At 51.8% G+C, this 16,410-nt stretch overlaps 1 protein-coding gene across 3 annotated transcripts in view; it reads right to left on the minus strand.

Annotated features, from left to right (window-relative positions):
• The window catches only part of STUM (stum, mechanosensory transduction mediator homolog), a 54,990-nt gene extending 39,804 nt beyond the window's left edge, over window positions 1-15,186 (minus strand). The window contains exons 1-2 of one of the 3 annotated variants that reach the window (XM_082704454.1): window positions 14,780-15,152; window positions 2,754-2,783 (exon numbers count right to left, since the gene is read on the minus strand). In XM_082704454.1, the coding sequence (XP_082560580.1) occupies window positions 2,754-2,783; window positions 14,780-14,981 (232 nt within the window). In that variant the 5' untranslated portion in view covers window positions 14,982-15,152. Of the gene's footprint in view, window positions 1-2,753; window positions 2,784-14,779 lie in introns of all 3 variants that reach the window. The other 2 variants (XM_082704456.1, XM_082704455.1) reach the window with 2 other exon arrangements.
• Window positions 15,187-16,410: the final 1,224 nt, after the last annotated feature.

The raw sequence follows: 16,410 nt of genomic DNA on the forward strand, positions 1-16,410 counted from the left end.
GAAACTCATTTCCCAGTTAGGCCTGAGCCTGCATTGATGGGCCAGAGGAACTGCTCATGTGCCCAAAGGGTAAACTTCTACGTGACCTCGGGGTTTAAGTGGTAGGAGTCCCAGGGAAAGTCTCTTCTGGGGATCTGGACCCTGTACTCCCTGCACACCAATTCCACCTCACCACAACTCTATCCCTGCGGCCCCTGATGGCCAGAGTTTGTGAACTCCAGAACTAGCAGAACTTCAGTGATAAGAAAAAACTTACAGTTCTTTGGCTTTAGCTGTAATCGCTACATCTGAGACATCTGAATGTATCTGACTTTTAACTACATAATTTTATAATTTTTGTTTTCAAATACTTCCACACTTGCAGAAAAGTTTTCACAAATAATACAAAAACTTCTGTCTACCCTTTATGCAGATTACCAATTCTTAATGCTTTGCTACACATGTCATTCTCTTTCCTCCCTATTATTTTTTTTAAAGATTTTATTTATTCATTTGACATAGAGAGATCACAAGCAGACAGAGAGGCAGGCAGAGAGAGAGAGAGGAAAGCAGGCTCCCCGCTGGGCAGAGAGCCCGAAGTGGGCTCGATCTCAGGACCCTGAGATCATGACCTGAGCCGAAGGCAGATGCTTAACCCACTGAGCCACCCAGGCGCCCCTCTTTCTTCCATATTATTATTTATTTTTCTGAACCCTGTGAAATAGGCTGTGTCCATTATGGCTCTCCACCTCTTAACACTTCGGCGTGTTTCTAGCAACAAAATTGTGTTTTTACATATCCATAGCACCATGACGGATTTCAGGAAATCGTAACATGGATACAATATTTATCTAATCAACAGCCCATATTCCAATTTTGCCAACTGTCTCAACAATGTCTTTCTTGGGATTCTTTTTTCCTCCAGTATAGGAGCCAATCCAAGATCATGCTTTGCAATTTGGTTTTCAAGTTTGTGTAGTCTTCTTTAATCTTTCGTGACAATGATGCTTTTCAAGGATACTGGCGAGGTATTTTGTGGACTGCTCCTCGGTCTGGGCTCCTCTGGTTCCTCCCTCGTAGACTCGGGCCATGCACCTGGATTGGGATGGTGTGTTCCTCCCAGGAAATCCCACGCGATGTCCATCTGTGCTACCTTGGAGATGCCAACCCTTTAACCGCTTCACTGGGATTATCATTCACATTCCATAGCATTTAATAATTCGGTGTGCAACGAAGAACAACCAGCTTCCAGACACTTTCTCCACCCCAGAAGAACCTCCCTAGACATTAGCAGCCCCTCCCATGTGCTCCTAGCCACACTCCTCGGCCAAGCTGCCCTCCGCCTCTGTCCATATAAATGCTGACGTACAGTGCGGGGTCTTTCATGACCGGCTTCCTTCTTCTGGTGTAATGTTTTCAAGGTCCAGGTCACGTTATTCTGTTCACTCAGTCAGGATGCTGCGTGATTTTTTCCCTTTGCAAGTCACAAACCCTCTATGGAGGCACTTGAAGACCACGCAAATATCCTGCTCCCTACCAGAATTTCCCCCAGATTTAATTTGATGGCTATCACGTATCAGTCTTGATCAAAACGGTTTACTGGGTTTGATCATCTCCACGGTCCCCGCCCCACACAACTTCTCAGCCATTAGCTACACCACTTGAAGAGACGGGCGGTGGCCCTGCTCTTCTCAGCAAGCTCATGACTGTCCCAGTGATTTCCCCACAGAGCAGGTGCTCTGTCCCAGCGAGGGGGCAGCCAACATCCTCTGCCTCACGTCCCTCCCTGGAGCGGCTGGGACACCACCACCACCAAGGACTCCTCAGAGACAGCCCCCACCATCCCAGCTACAGTCCTGAGAACCCTGCCCCCCACTTCCTCTGAGCTGGGAAGGCTGAAGAGTGACACAAAAGCCTGCATCCCTTAGGTTTGGGTTCACTAGGTTCAAGGAACAAGGACTCCACCCCTACAACTGGAAATCACTAAGTATTTAGCCTGGCTTGCACGCAACCGGGGTGCTAGGCGCCCGGCGAGGCAGAGGGTAGGTCACACATGGCCCCGACCCTCAAGGAAATGGTTCATGTAAGACTAAGACGACAGAGGGGCACCGACTGGCTCAGTCAGAGGAGCAAGCAACTCTAGATCTCGGTATTTTGAGTTCGACCTCCACGTGTGGTGTAGAGAGGACGTCAATAAATAAAACTTAAAATATATATATTTATAAAAGATTAAAACAACAGAAGAATCAGAATTTCCGGGGAGCAAGGGGAATGTCCTGAGTGGTCCGACAGTCCTGGAAGGGGGAGTTCACCTCACAGAGGGGTCAAGGAAGCCATCTGTGGTGGGCTTTGACAGCCAGGCAGGTGCTACCCCCGATGGGGGGAGGCAATCCCAGGCACAGGGGCACCGTGGACTAAAGAAACCAGTGGAGGAGAGCAGAGCAAGTTCCCTGGGTCCCGAGGGCCCGGCGTGGAGTAGGAACTGGGCCTGTGGGTGGTGGGGAGCTGCCGAAGGCTTCACAGCAGAGCAAGTAGTCAGAGCTGAGATGCGAGCAAAGCTGTCATCTGGGGGCACAGACCGTGTTGGCCCAGGGTTTGGCTTCTGTGCTGGTGCCTCGCTATCCGTCTTCCTTCCTGGCTTCCAGATGCTTCTCACTCTCAGGAGCCTCCAGGCGACCTGCACGCATGTGCCTAGCCCACCCAAACACAGGCTCCTGCACCCCCCGTCGCCAGGCAGCAAGGCCAGAAGCTTCCTTGAAGGCACCTGTACTCACATGTTCTTGTGACGTCACACGGCCCAGGATCTGCAAGAAGGTAGTCAGGAGTAAGACTGGAGGATGGGGCCGGGGGAGCACAAAGGACGGTCAAAGGGCCAAAAACCACAGAACGGGACACTGAAAAAGTGACTGTTCCAGTGTGTGCGGGGGGTCCCAGAAGGCACAGCGGGCTGGGCGCCAGTGCTCCCCAGTAAAGCAAGGGTCACCATAAAGCAAGTCACTCGTACCACTCGCTTCCGGGACACATGTGAGTCCGGCTCACACCCGCCGGCGATGGCGGCCTCCTGGTTGTGCGACCGCAGTGCTGGAAAGGGCTGACGGGTCTCCAGCCCACAGTCCCCCTCAGATCGCTGCAAGAGGCCCGCACACACTTTTAATTCAACAAGTGGCAAATACGGCAAATAGGCACGGAGGCAAATAGGCATGGAGGTGGCAGGACGGCCCTCTTGGGGAAAATGCGGGGACTGGAGCCGCCCTGCAGCTGCCTGGCCCCAGGATAGCTGGGCCATTTCCTTGGTGGAGTCTTGGGACAGGCTGTTCACGAAGACCACATTATTCCTGGCATAGGAGCTGGGCCTCCCAGTCAACAACGACCAAAGCCCATGGGGAGCTCGGCTCCCTCAGAGTGCTCCGGCCAGGCCTGTCCCACAGTCCAGCTTCCAGAACAGCCCTGGTCTCGTGTCAGCGCCTTCTGCCAAGAAAACAGCCTCTCCAGTGAATTTCAAAAAATGCCCAGTATATCCCTATGTTCTGCCATTTGAGTAAGAAAATACGGTCCCCACACCTTCACCGTAGCATCCCCTTAGAAACTCCGTTCCTGGTAAGCTCGGCTCAGCCTGGGGCACGGAGGCCCCGCACCCCGTTCTCTCGGGAAGCTCCCACACTGTAGGCCCAACGCACAGGCCTGGCCCCGGTGGTGGGGTCTCAAGGATCTGGGCCACTCGGAAGGTAAAGTTAAAGCCTGGGAGGGCATTTGTGTGTGCGACACACCTGCACACACATGCACACACACACACACACACTCCTCATGGGTCCCTGCTCGCATCGCCTCTAGCCCAACAGTGAGGTGGGCTCCGGGCCCTGGGTTTGGGGGGCACCCCCAGTGTGTCGGACGTGTGAGCCAGGTCTCGGCTCTGAGGGACCAGGAAGTGCTTCCGGGGGTCCTGCCCACCCTGCGGGATGGGGGCACTGAGAGAACACCCCCAGAAACGACCTTGGGAACAAAGAACATTCGGTCAATGCTAACTAGTGGTTAAGAGAACACAATGACCTTGTGAGGTGGCCAAGCACGAGTCCTGAGCTCCCGTCCCGCAGAGGCTCAGAGAGGTGAGGGGACCTGCTCAGAGTTCTGTGCTCTTGAGAACCAGAGCCAACTCGGAAACTGCCTCCAGCTTCCATGACACTTGGGGCTTCAGGAATCGGGACCCACCGCTGGAAATGTTACTCCGTTCCCTGCCGTCCAGGTCGTTCTGTCCAGCCCATTGCTCACTTCCCAGCCAACCAGTTCTGGTGGAAAGCATTCCCTCACCACTGTGACCACATGAGGGGGGCCCTTCCTCCACACTCACACACCCATTTACTACAGCGCACCCCCTGTCAGCCAGTCAGCCCTGCCAGAGGCGCTCGGAAGTCACTCTCCTTGGCTCAGCACTCGGTGACACTCACTGGAAACGCGGACTTCCCTAGTAGCACCCGCTGGCTGACCACTTCCAGCAGCTTGGTCCCTTGCAACATCTCAGAGCAAACAGGGATGCTGTTGTTGCTACTGAACATGACCTGGTCACCCCTGGCTCAAGCCGCGGCAGGACACATCCCACGGGAGACGCACGGAGCAGCTGTCACTCGGCTTCTGAGAGTGGCAATGTGCTGACCCCGTTGCCACCCCTGACACAGTACCTCGTGGACACTGATTATTAACGATCCTGCAGGAACCCTACTGCCTCAGGCATCTCCCAGCAAGTCACCATTGTGAAAACACATCAGTAGTTGCATTAGACCAACAGAGCCCTACGGGAAGGAGGTTCACTCGAGACAATGCTGGTTCCATTTTTCCGATTACAAAAGTAATATGTTTTGTGTTTGTTTTAGAAAATTTGGGAAATGCGTAAAAGTATAAAGAAGAAAATAGCCCCCAGGCGCTCCCCACCTGTATGTAAATCTCCCAGGGTCGCCTGGATTTATCTACCCGTCAGTCTTCTACCTTGTACATGCTTGATTTTAAGATTGCACTGATCAGAGGTGCCTGGGTGGCTCAGTGGTTTAGGCTCTGCCTTTAGCCCAGGTCATGATCTCAGGGTCCTGGGATCGAGCCCCACACCTGGGCTCTCTGCTCAGCAGGACACCTGCTCCCCCCCCCACCCACTCTCTGCCTGCCTCTCTGCCTACTTGTGATCTCTCTCTCTGTCAAATAAATAAAATATTTATTAAAATAATAATTTAAAAATAAATTTTAAAAAAGATTGCACTGATCAGGAAACACACCATGAACTGAGCAACAACTTTTTAGGAAAGAAAGTAAGAAAAGAAAGAAACCATTTCTCTTGATAGCAGTCTCAGATTCAGAAACATCCACATCTGGGGGAAAGAAGTGCCTTAGAATCCAGGAAATGCAAAAGATGTGAAATCCTACAGACCACACAATTTCAAACTACATTTTTCTCATTTCTTCCTACAGCTTGCTGTTCCTCATCAGAAAGTCTTTGTAAACACCATTTCAATGGGTAAATAATATTCTATCATCCTTCTATTGTTGTCAACTGGGTTTTTTTATAATACTGTTTTTATAGTCATCTCTATGCCTCACGTGGGCTCGAACTCATGACCCTGAGATGGAGAGTCGCCTGCTCCACCCACTGAGCCAGCCAGGCGCCCAGGTTTGTTTATAATTTTCAATGTTATAAATAAGGCTTCGTGGCATATCTTTATGCCTAACTTTCTGTGCCTGTTTTTGATTGTTTTCTTAGGATGAGTTCCTGCAAGTGGAATTACTGACTTAAAGGGTATGAACATTTGAAGACTCTTTTTTTTTTTTAAATATTTTATTTATTTATTTGGCAGACAGAGATCACAAGTAGGCAGAGAGGCAGGCAGAGAGAGAGAGAGAGGAGGAAGCAGGCTCCCCACTGAGCAGAGAGCCCGATGCGGGGCTTGATCCCAGAACCCTGAGATCATGAACTGAGCCAAAGGCAGAGGCTCAACCCCCTGAGCCACCCAGGCGCCCCCTGAAGACTCTTGATACGTATAAAGTATCAAGCCAAACTGGTTTCCGGGAAAGATGTCCCAATTTACATTCCTATCAGTGACACATAAAATCCCCTTCTCTTTCCGTGGCATTGATTCTTATCCCAGCCCTCCCCCCACAAAAAAGCAAGTAATACACAGTTTTTTAAAAATCAAATAGGGGGAAAAGGGCTTTTAGGGGAAAGCAACAGTTCCCTGTACTCAGAGCTCTCCCTGCCGAGTCCAGCTTTCCCGAAGGCAAGCACTTCTATTTATGGAACCCCCGTCATGAACGAGGCTCTGTTCTAGGGTGCAGAGATACAGCGATGAACAGAACAGACCCAAACCAGCCAAACAAACAAAAAACAGACAATAGAGAAAATTAGTTAAATATACACTATGTTTGACAGCAACAGTGCTCTCGAGGAAAAGGAAGTAGGGAAAGGTAGGGCGTGTGGGGCGGAGGGGGAGTGGGGAGGAAGGGGAGAGCTACCGTCTTAAGTGAGATCATCTAGGAAGGTGTCTGGGCTGAACTGTGTCCCCTCAAAACCCACACATTGAAATCCTCACCCCCAGCTCTTAAGACTGTGACTGTATTTGGAGATAAGATCTTTTTTTTTTTTTTTAAGATTCTTTTATTTATTTGGGTGGGGAGGGCAGAGGGAGAGAAGCTCAAGCAGACTCCCTCCTGCAGGGAGCCCGACATGGGGCATGATCCCATGACCCCGAGATCATGACCCGAGCTGAAGAAGCCAAGAGTCAAATACTCAACCAGCTGAGCCTCTGGGTGCCCCTGGAGGTTAGACCTTTAAAGAGGTGATTAAGTTAAAATGAGGTCTTTGGGTGGACCCTAACCCAGGACGACTTGTGTCCTTAAAAGAAGGGGAAATTAGGACACAGACACGCGCACGCACAGAGCAAAGACAGGGAGAGGACAGGGAGAGCACGGCCATCTATAAGCCAGGCAGAGAGGACTCAGGAGAAGCCAGCCCAGCCTACAGAAGCATGAAGATAAATTCCTGTTGCTTAAGCCACCCCCTCTGCGGTACATGTTAAGAGGAACCCAGCACCCACAAAACAGCCGTGTGGCCTTGAGGCTGTGGCTCTGTAGCAGGTCCTGAATGTGTGAGCCACATATATATCTGTGGGACAAGCCCGCCAGGCAGAAGGAACAGCAAACAGCACTGCTCTGAGGTGCGAAGGTGGTTCCTAAAATGGGGGCACCTGGGTGGCTCAATTGGTTAAGTGTCTGCCTTCGGCTTGGGTCATGATCCTGGGGTCCTGGGATCAAGTCCCACATCAGGATCCATGCTCGGTGGGGAGTCTGCTTCTCCCTCTCCCTCTGCCTCTCCCCACCTCTCGTGTGTGTTCTCTCTCTCTGCTCTCTATTTCTTCCTTAAGTAAACAAATAAAATCTTAAAAAATAAAGAAATAAAATAAAATATCCAAGGAATGGCAAAGAGGCCAGTAGGGCTGGAACAGAGTGAGCAAGAGGGAGAGCAGCGGGAGGTGAATCCAAAGGACGGTGGACAGAGGATGCTCTGGAGCTGCAGGCCCTGGTGTGGGGCTGGTCTAAACCGAGACACGCTGTAAGACTTTGAACACATGGTAAAAAAGAAATATTAAACATATCTTTAACAATTGTGATTGACATGCACTGGATGATAAATTTATTGGGGATATTGAGTTAAATAAAATATACTAGGGGGACGCCTGGGTGGCTCAGTGGGTTAAAGCCACTCAGGTCATGATCCCAGGGTCCTGGGATCGAGCCCCACATCGGGCTCTCTGCTTAGCAGGGAGCCTGCTTCCTCTCTCTCTGCCTGCTTCTCTGCCTACTTGTGATCTCTGTCAAATAAATAAATAAAATCTTAAAAAAATATATATATATATGTATATACATATATATATATATATATACTAGGTAAAGTTAATTTCACCTGTTCCTTTTAGTGTTTTATGATATAGGTACCAGAAAATTTTAGATTATACCTGAGGCTCATCTTACCTTTCTTCGGGAAAGTTCTGGCCCCAGCCCTTGTGGGTTATGATAAAACCTTGAGCTTTGGCTCTGGGTGATGCAGAGCTGAGCCGTTGGAGGGTTTCCAGCTCAAAAAAATGACCTGATCTGACTCACTCATGATTTCAAAGGATAGTCCTGGTGGCCATGTTGAAGAGAGACCACTGGGAACATCAATAAAGGTGAGCAGACCATGGCAACCATTCAGGAGAAGATGGGGCTTGGACCAGCAAGGCAGAAGCAGCGTGGTAAGAAGTGGTCAGACACTGAATAGATTTTGAAAGCAGAGCCAAGAGCGTTTCCTGACAGATTGGGCGTGGGGTGTGAGAAAAAGAGGAGTCAAGGATGAGACCGGGTTTATGCCTGAGCTCCTGGATGGATGCCATTTGCTGCAAGGGGGGGCGAAGGAGGGAGAAGCAGGTCTGGGGAAGAACAGCGGGAGCTTGGTTTAGGTGAGTTAGTGTCGGATGCCTTGTGGTTTCCAAGTGGAGGTGTGGGGAAGAGTTGGGTATAAGACTCCAGAGTCCAGGGGGAGGTCCAAGTTGGAGATCTGGCTTTGGGAGTGGTCATTCTAAAGATGCAACTAAAAGCCAGGAGACACCATCAAAGGAGCCGGCATAGGCGGGAAGAAGAGCAAGGTCAAAGAGAAGGCCAAGATCAAGAGCCTCAAGTGCCCCAGGGATCCCCAAGTTTGGAGGCTGCCAAGATGAGCAAGGGAGACGGAGAAGGAGCTGTGAGGTACAGAGTAAACCAAGAGAGGGAAGTGTTCCAGAAGCCAGAGGAAGACAGTGTTTTCAAGGAGGGCGTGGGGACTGTGTCTGGCGCTACGGAGCACTCCAGGAGGAGGAGATAGAGACCTGGGCACGGGATTTAGCAACCCGGAGGAGCTTGGGATCCTGCAAAGTACAATTCAGCTGAGTGGCGGACCACGGGTGCAGAACGACCACAATGGGTTCAAGAGAAAGCGAGCGGAGAGGGATTGGTGGCAGCCAATCCAGGAACTCCTGCAGGGACCTGTACTGTAAGGGGGAGCAGGGAAAGAGCAGTGGCGGGAGGTGGGTGGAAGATCAAAACAAGCTATTTTTAAAAGGGTGGGGGGACAATATCAGCATGGACGGACACTGCTGGGACTGAACCAGTCGGTAAAGAAACAAGGGTGATGTCAGAAAGAGTGGGAATTCTTCTGATGTTTTTCTAACCTCCGGCGTATACTTATATTGCTTTTTTATGTTTTATCAACATTAGGCATTGACTTTCTGCTATGGTATGTAAGATTAGCTGACTGACATCAGCCCTCAACTTCCCGCTGCTCTTGTTCCAATATTATCCCAGTATATCATTGTCCCACAATTGTCCCACTGTCCCAACATAGCCCTATTTCGGTTCATCCACTGATCACCTTGGTACCCTTTATTTCTTGGTCTACAAACTACTGATAGCATCTCTTGACAACGCCCCCAACTTTATACGGGGAGAGGAGTCACACCTCTCCCCTACCCTCTCTGCATCAGTCAGCTTTGTAGGGTGCCCAAGGGTGGTAACGATGCCAGCTGCTGCAAGATCTTGGCAACTCACGCTTATTTCTTAGCCCTATGATGTGCCGTGCCCTGTTTCTGATGCCCTTTTGATTCTGGGAAGCAGCCTGAAGAGCAGCCTCCCTCTGAGACCTGCCACTCTCATGAGAGCACAAGAAGACCAATGCCAGAACCTCACAAGGCCCCTTAAAGTGTCTGCTCGGTCATGGCCTATGTCACTGCCACTCACATCCGACTGGCCAGAGCAAGTCACGTGGCCAAGCCTGTTATCAGCGCACAGGGAAAGAAGGATCCCCCTTCCCCAGGAAGCATGGCAAGTCACATAGCGTCAGGCATAGATGTGCCATCCTCTTTTTAGGGAGGACAGTGAATAATAGAGAATAATAATCTATCACAATCCACCTGCCGACTTCTACGGGCCATAGTTTTCCTTTTATGCTGTCAAGATGGAAAAACTTTACATCTTCCTTTATAGCTATTATTAAGCAGTCTTCAGCGCCTTGTCTGTGGTTGCTTTTAAAAGCTGAAAACCACTGAGCAGCATTTATATTATTATGACTAAGCAAATATTCTTTGCTGCAGAGTCAAAGCGGTGCTAAGAGCCCATACTGTGCACCACAGTTCCAATGACACAGACTCTATGCGCCTCGAAGAGCCTTTTTTATATTCCATCATTTGCTCCATATCAGGCCACATTTTGATCTGCTTCATATTTGAGCTATGCCTTCCCTGAAAAATTTTTGGTCTCCCCGAAATCGCTCATTACCTCTCTTTTTTTTTTATTGTTGGTGGAAGAAACATGTGTTTTCTACACCCTATCCCCAATACCTTCCAAATCCTTTCTCATTCCATTTATTGTTTGGAATATTTTTATTCTTCTTTTTTGAAGTCTGTTGACCTTCTGATCTAATTGGGCATTTTGCTTCACTTTTGGATTTTAATGCTTTTCCAGAGCCTTTTGTCTTTACTGTTGTTACTAATTGCCTTCCTTTTTTTTTTTTAATCAAATGTTTAATTTCTGGCAGTCCCAATAATACTCTTAGCTCTATGGAATGTTCCCTTTTCACACCATTCTCAAAAAACTCTTCCTTGGGGCCTTCATCTTCCCACTCTAAAGAAGACTGACTGCTCTCAGGCCTGCTGAATGATTTTATCCTCGATTTTCATGGCTGCCCTGAATCGGATCCCTTGTTTCCTGGATCTCGTATCTTCTCTCTTGGTTTACTCTCTGGTTTTACTGAAATACATACTTAAATAACTTCCTTTAAAAGGTTGAATACAATGTAAATTTCCTGGATCCTTGCATGCTTGGGACCACTGTACTTACATATAAAATAAAGGCATTGGACCAGATGATCTCCAATGTCTATTCCAGGAGTATAATTCTAGTCAATATTCATTCACATATACTATACTATATCAAGGAGAAATTTAAAATGGTTGCTGCTTTCAAGGAACTTACATTTACAGAGGCAAAAAATAAACTCTTGAAACAATTAAAAAAAAAAGGTCAGCAATAGATGCCACAAGATAGGGCAATAATCATCAGCAGTTTGGGCCTCGGGGCTAGAAGGAAGACAGAAACTGAGCCATCCCATGATTCTTTTGCTACGGAGGCAAGACTTTAGTTGGGTGTCAAAGGGTAGGCAGTATATTAGAGTTAGACTAAATATTTATGAATATCCAACAGTCGATTTATAGCTAACATTAGTCTGAAGGAATGGGTAATGGTCAAGGGAAGTGCTCCCCCCATCACTTCCCTGTCGCCATCTGAGTCACCAACATTTTCGTTGCACCAACTCAATCAATAAAGATAAAATTTTTAAGTATGAAAGTATAATTTTGTCTGTAACCTAACAGACAAACTTTCCATCCATTCTGGGGCATAACAATTAATTTTCATCACATATATAAAGAATTGTGTATAAACTTATAAATGCCCTGTTTTTTGGACTGTGAAGTTACTGACCATGGAGATTTTTTAAGATTTTAAAGATTTATTTGCTGATTTGTTTGAGAGAGAGTATATGCACACTGTGCGCACGGGCAGGGGGAGGGATAAAGGGAGAGGGAGAGAGAAGCCCATCTCAAGACCCTGAGATCATGACCTGAGCCGAGGAAACCAAGAGTCGAATGCTTAACCAACTGAGCCACCCAGGCACCCCTATTGTCATCCATTTTTAAAATTTCTTTTGTATTGTTCCAATGAGGAGTCAGAGTGACCACAAATCAGAAATCCCAGGAGAGGAAACATGCTCGACAGAGTGACAGCACTGTCACTTATATCGACAAGTCGCTGGGGATTGTAAGGACTGGGCTTCTCACGCTAGAGACACCTGTCAGAGGAACCACATGCCTGCCTCCAGCCGCCCCCCACCCCACCCACTCTGTACCATTTGATTTGCAGATGTGGAAAAGACTTGCAGAGGAGCAAGTTTCCAGAAAAAAGAACCAATCTTGGGGCCAAAGGTCTGACCCATTTTCGAAGAGTGGAAGTAAAGTGAGGGTAGCAAGGGCTTGTGGCCCTGTGGCTGACTCCCTAGGCAGGGTCTCACCTCCTACAACACCTCTGGGAGGCTTTCTCTGGACCCCACGTCCTTCTAGGAAGAAGTAACTGTGCTCAAACACTCTGTTCTTGCTGCCTTGACAGCATTTATCAAATCCAAACTAAGTTTGCCTCCATGTTCCCAATAGTCTCTGACACCTGGACTGACTTACTCATCCTCACGCCCCTGCGCCTGGTAGGTAGTGGGTGCTCTGTGCTGGTTGAATGAATGAGAGCACATGCATTGAAAAAAAGCTGCATTTCATCAAAGGGCAGAGCCCGACATCAATATTCAGTTTTCATGGGAGCTTCAGATAAGCCACAAGGACCTAGCAGAGCCTGGCAGAGGGGATCTAGGCCAAGGAGATGATTTCCAGGTACTGAGGCCACTCACACCGCTCATGGAGGACAAATAAAACAAAACAACAACAACAACAAAAAAGCCAACAGAACAGAACACACCTGCAAGTTTTGCGTGGCCTGCATTGTCACCCTGGGCTCCACTGCAGAGAGATCCACAAGGACTCAAAGCCAAGGTCCTGGAGAGTGTCCAACACACCCAGTGGTGGGGGGCAGTGCTCAGCCCTGCAGAAGGGCCAGGGGCAAGAGGAACCCACTCTCCCAGGAGCACTGCCTCTTTGCCCAACCGCTGAGCTTTCTAGAATTTCATACGGTCCTCTCCACAGTCCAGAGTGACAGGCATCCTTGACTTACAGATGAGAAACACCACCCAGGATCAGGAGCCCCTCCCTGGGAGTACAGAAGCCAGCCGGGTGGGGGGAGGAGGGGCGGAGCTGTGCGCCTGCCAACCAGACAATGACAAGCAAAACAAAACCGGGCAGGGGGTCCTGGATTCGGTCCTAGAAAATTCAGAAAACTGTACACCCTTGGCTCACCTGTTTTATTACTTTTGCATTTGCTAATTTCCCCTTTATTTTCTTCTGGCTTCTCAGAAAGTATTACTAGAAAAATCCCATAGGATTCTGATCTAACAAAGGGAGGTGCAAAGAGGGAAGACAGAACTGGATGCCAGGGGCAGAGGCATAAACCAGGGTGGGGAGAGCTGGGAAAGCCAGTACAGCGTGGAGGTGGGCAGCTAGTTGCTGCCTCCTGCATCGGTCTGCCGTGGGCAGGGGCGGAGGGGAGAGATCCCCTCACCCAGCAGCTTGGGACGACCCCTCCCAAACGGGAACGCAATGCATCTAATTCTGCAAAAGACCATACAAGGTGCCGTTTACTTCACTTTTTTTAAAAAAGGGGAATGAAGACCCATCCCAGACCGTGATCTTCAGGTCCCCAGAGACTAGGCGGTGCGTTTGTACTCCAGCAGGTGGGAATTTCTGACGCAAACTAACAACAGCTAGCTGTCCCCGCGGCGTCTAACTGTGGGGACAGCCGGCCTGGTGACACGGCCCTGGGGCGGGGGAGGGGACGGAGGGGACAGGCTGCTGGACTCGCCGCCAGGGGGGAGCACCGCTGCCGCCCACCTAACTTCCTGCTCAGACAGATCTGCAAGCCCGGCCTCCGCAGCCACCCAGGGCACAAGCAGAAGCAAGCACCGAAGGGAAAGTGAACGCGACCCGCGTGGATGGGCGTGACCTTCGCTACCCTGGCCACGCACCGCCCCAGGGAGCCGGCTAAGCGCGAGGCCGTGAGAAAGGCCATAGTAAATCAGTAAACGGCTTCCAGCTGACCTCTGTTCTTGGGAACTTGGAGCCAGGCGCTGGCAACTGGCTGGCGCGGGGGCAAGCTCTCTCCTGGGGAGGGCACAGAGGTGGCTACCGCTCTAGTCCCGTACGCACTTGGGGTGCGGGGGGGCCTCCCGGCAAGAACAGCGGATGCCAAGCAAGCAAACAAGCAAGCAAGCAAGCCGGGAGTTGGGGGAGGGCACGCAGACAGAGATTTGCGGTTGGGTCAGGAGAGGGAGGGTCAGGGAAACTTCTCTCTGCAACCTTGAGCACCCCTACCTCTGTAATGGGACTCTTAAAATTTGGGACGCTGGGAGCAACAGGGCCTCCTCCGGGCAGCCAGAGTCCCACACAGAATTATATCGGCGCTCTCCCCACTTTCTTGAGAGCCGAAGGGAGCTATGGGGTCACCTCTGGCCGAGAGTGGTCCAAACCCACAGGAATTCAAACTGATGAGACCGTCCCCCTCCCCGGGTGCTGGCGGAATCGCGGACACCCCGGAAGGAGGCAGGGGACACTCGCCCCCTCACGGTCCGCACCCCGCGAAGACAGGCGGGCTCGCGGGGTGTCTCCAAAGCCCGGCTAGTCCCCCTCTTCCCGACCTCGGCGGACCTCTCTAACGCCCGGGAGCTCCACGCCGCCGCGCTCCCCCGGCTGGGCCCCCAGCCCTCGAAGAAAGGGGCTCCCAGGAGCGCGCGCTAGGGGCAGGATTCCCGGGCGTCTGGAGCCGAGGCTCGCGGGGTCCGGGGGAGCCGCCAGCTGGCCCGGGGTCCCCGGTAAAGTTCCGGCTCTTGGGGCCGCACCACCGCGCTCACAGGTGGGAGGAGGTAAAGGGCGGGTCACGGAGCCCCAAGCGACGCCTCCCCCCGGGCGCCCACTCCGCAAGCCTTGGCCACCCGCCTGGGGGCGCTGGGAGCGCGGGCCGGGGCACGCGCGGGCGCCACCCGAGGGCGTCCCCCGGTGCCCTACGCGGCGGGGCTCGGGGCGCAGGGGTCGCGAGCGCCGCTGCGTCTTACCCAATCCCGGCACGAAGGTGTTGAGGAAGAGGCAGATGACGGCCACCGGGAAGGGCATGTAGGGGATGGCGGCGCGCAGGGGGCCCTTCTTCTCGCGGACCTGCACCACCACCCCGCTGGACGAGGACGCGGCGCGGGGGTCAGCCGCCGCCACCGCCGCCGCCGCCGCCGCCGTCTCGGCGTCTTTGTGCGAGGGCTCCATGGCGGGGCGCGCACAGGGGCGGGTGGCGGCGGCTCTGGGCCCCGGGCTCCGCGCCGAGCTCAGGCGGCCAGCGTGCTCCGGCGCCGCGCGGCTCGCCGAGAACCCCGCACTCCCGCGTCCCCACGCGCCCGGCCCTCTGCCGCGCGCTGCGCCGCGCCCACACCCCGGCGCGGGGCGGAGAGGGCGGCGCGACACTCGGCGACAGCGCTCCGACGCCCCTCCCCGCCAGGCCCCTTCCCCGCCCTTCTCCCCGCCTCCCCCCACAAAATGCCACTTGCCGATCCCGGCGGAGGCAGGAAAGTAGAAGAGGAACGCGGAGGGAGCTCGTGCGGTGCAGGTCCTGGGAGGGATGGACGCAGCTCGCCCCCGGGAACAGGTGAGCCGGGCGCGAGTCTCTGCCCGGGGCACCGCGAACGGGGCTGGTGTGCTCGGCGGGCCCTGTCGCGAAAGCCACACAGCGCTGGGCGGAGGGAGGCCAGGGGCGCACAGCTCTAAAGGGATTTCGTTCCAGTCGATAATAGTGCTGAAAGCAGGAGACGCGGCTTTTCAGACTGGGTCACGACTGGTTAAGATGGGACCGTCCCCTACAGACAAACAGACATACACACACACATACATACACACACACACACACGGAAGGCGGTTAGAAATGCGGGATGTTGGGAACCAAGCCGTGAACTGTCCTGGAGGAAAACCTGGCCTTTTGTGTGCTCGACGTGGTGATTCAAAAGCCAGCGGGGACACAGCGCCGTCTGGTGTTGACAATGTGACAGTTTGTAGAAGCGAGAGGGTTCACCCGCGGCAGGAGCCCCTGTACTGAATTAGGGTTTGGGGGGGATTTTTTTTAAGTGGGCTCCCTGCCCAGCATTGGAGCTCAACGCAGGCTCCAACTAGGACCCTGAGGTCAAGACCTGAGTTGAGATCAGGAGTCCGAGGCTTATACAAATGAGGCACCCAGGCACCCCTGAATTAGGGTTTTTGAATAATGCTGCCCTGACCTCTACACCTGGAAAAGTGATAGGTTGAAAGCAACCATCTCTTACCTTAGGGAGACGTTCTGTGAGTTGGAATTACCCAGATATTAAGGGAACAGTCTGGATGATCAGAAGAAGGCAAATCCATTTCCCTCTCCATGTCCCTCCTTCTCCAGGAGTAATAGTGATTGTAGGGGTCAGAGGAAGGCTGCTGAAAGACCACAGGTTAAGGGTCCCTGGATAAAATAATTCTAAAAGCAGATGCTCAGGGGGTACTGAAGATACTCCGGACACACACTCACTTGCAGGCTCGTGTGTTGCATGTGCACACACAGTAATTAGCTCAGACCTGCAGTCGGGGTGAACAAGACTGAAAATTTCAGTCCGGACTCCTCCACTCATTACCTGTATGACTTAGAAGAGCTCACAACCTCTTCTGGGCTCAGACTGTAACA

The sequence above is a fragment of the Mustela nivalis genome, assembly GCF_964662115.1.
Source record: "Mustela nivalis genome assembly, chromosome: 16".
Lineage (NCBI taxonomy): Eukaryota > Metazoa > Chordata > Mammalia > Carnivora > Mustelidae > Mustela > Mustela nivalis.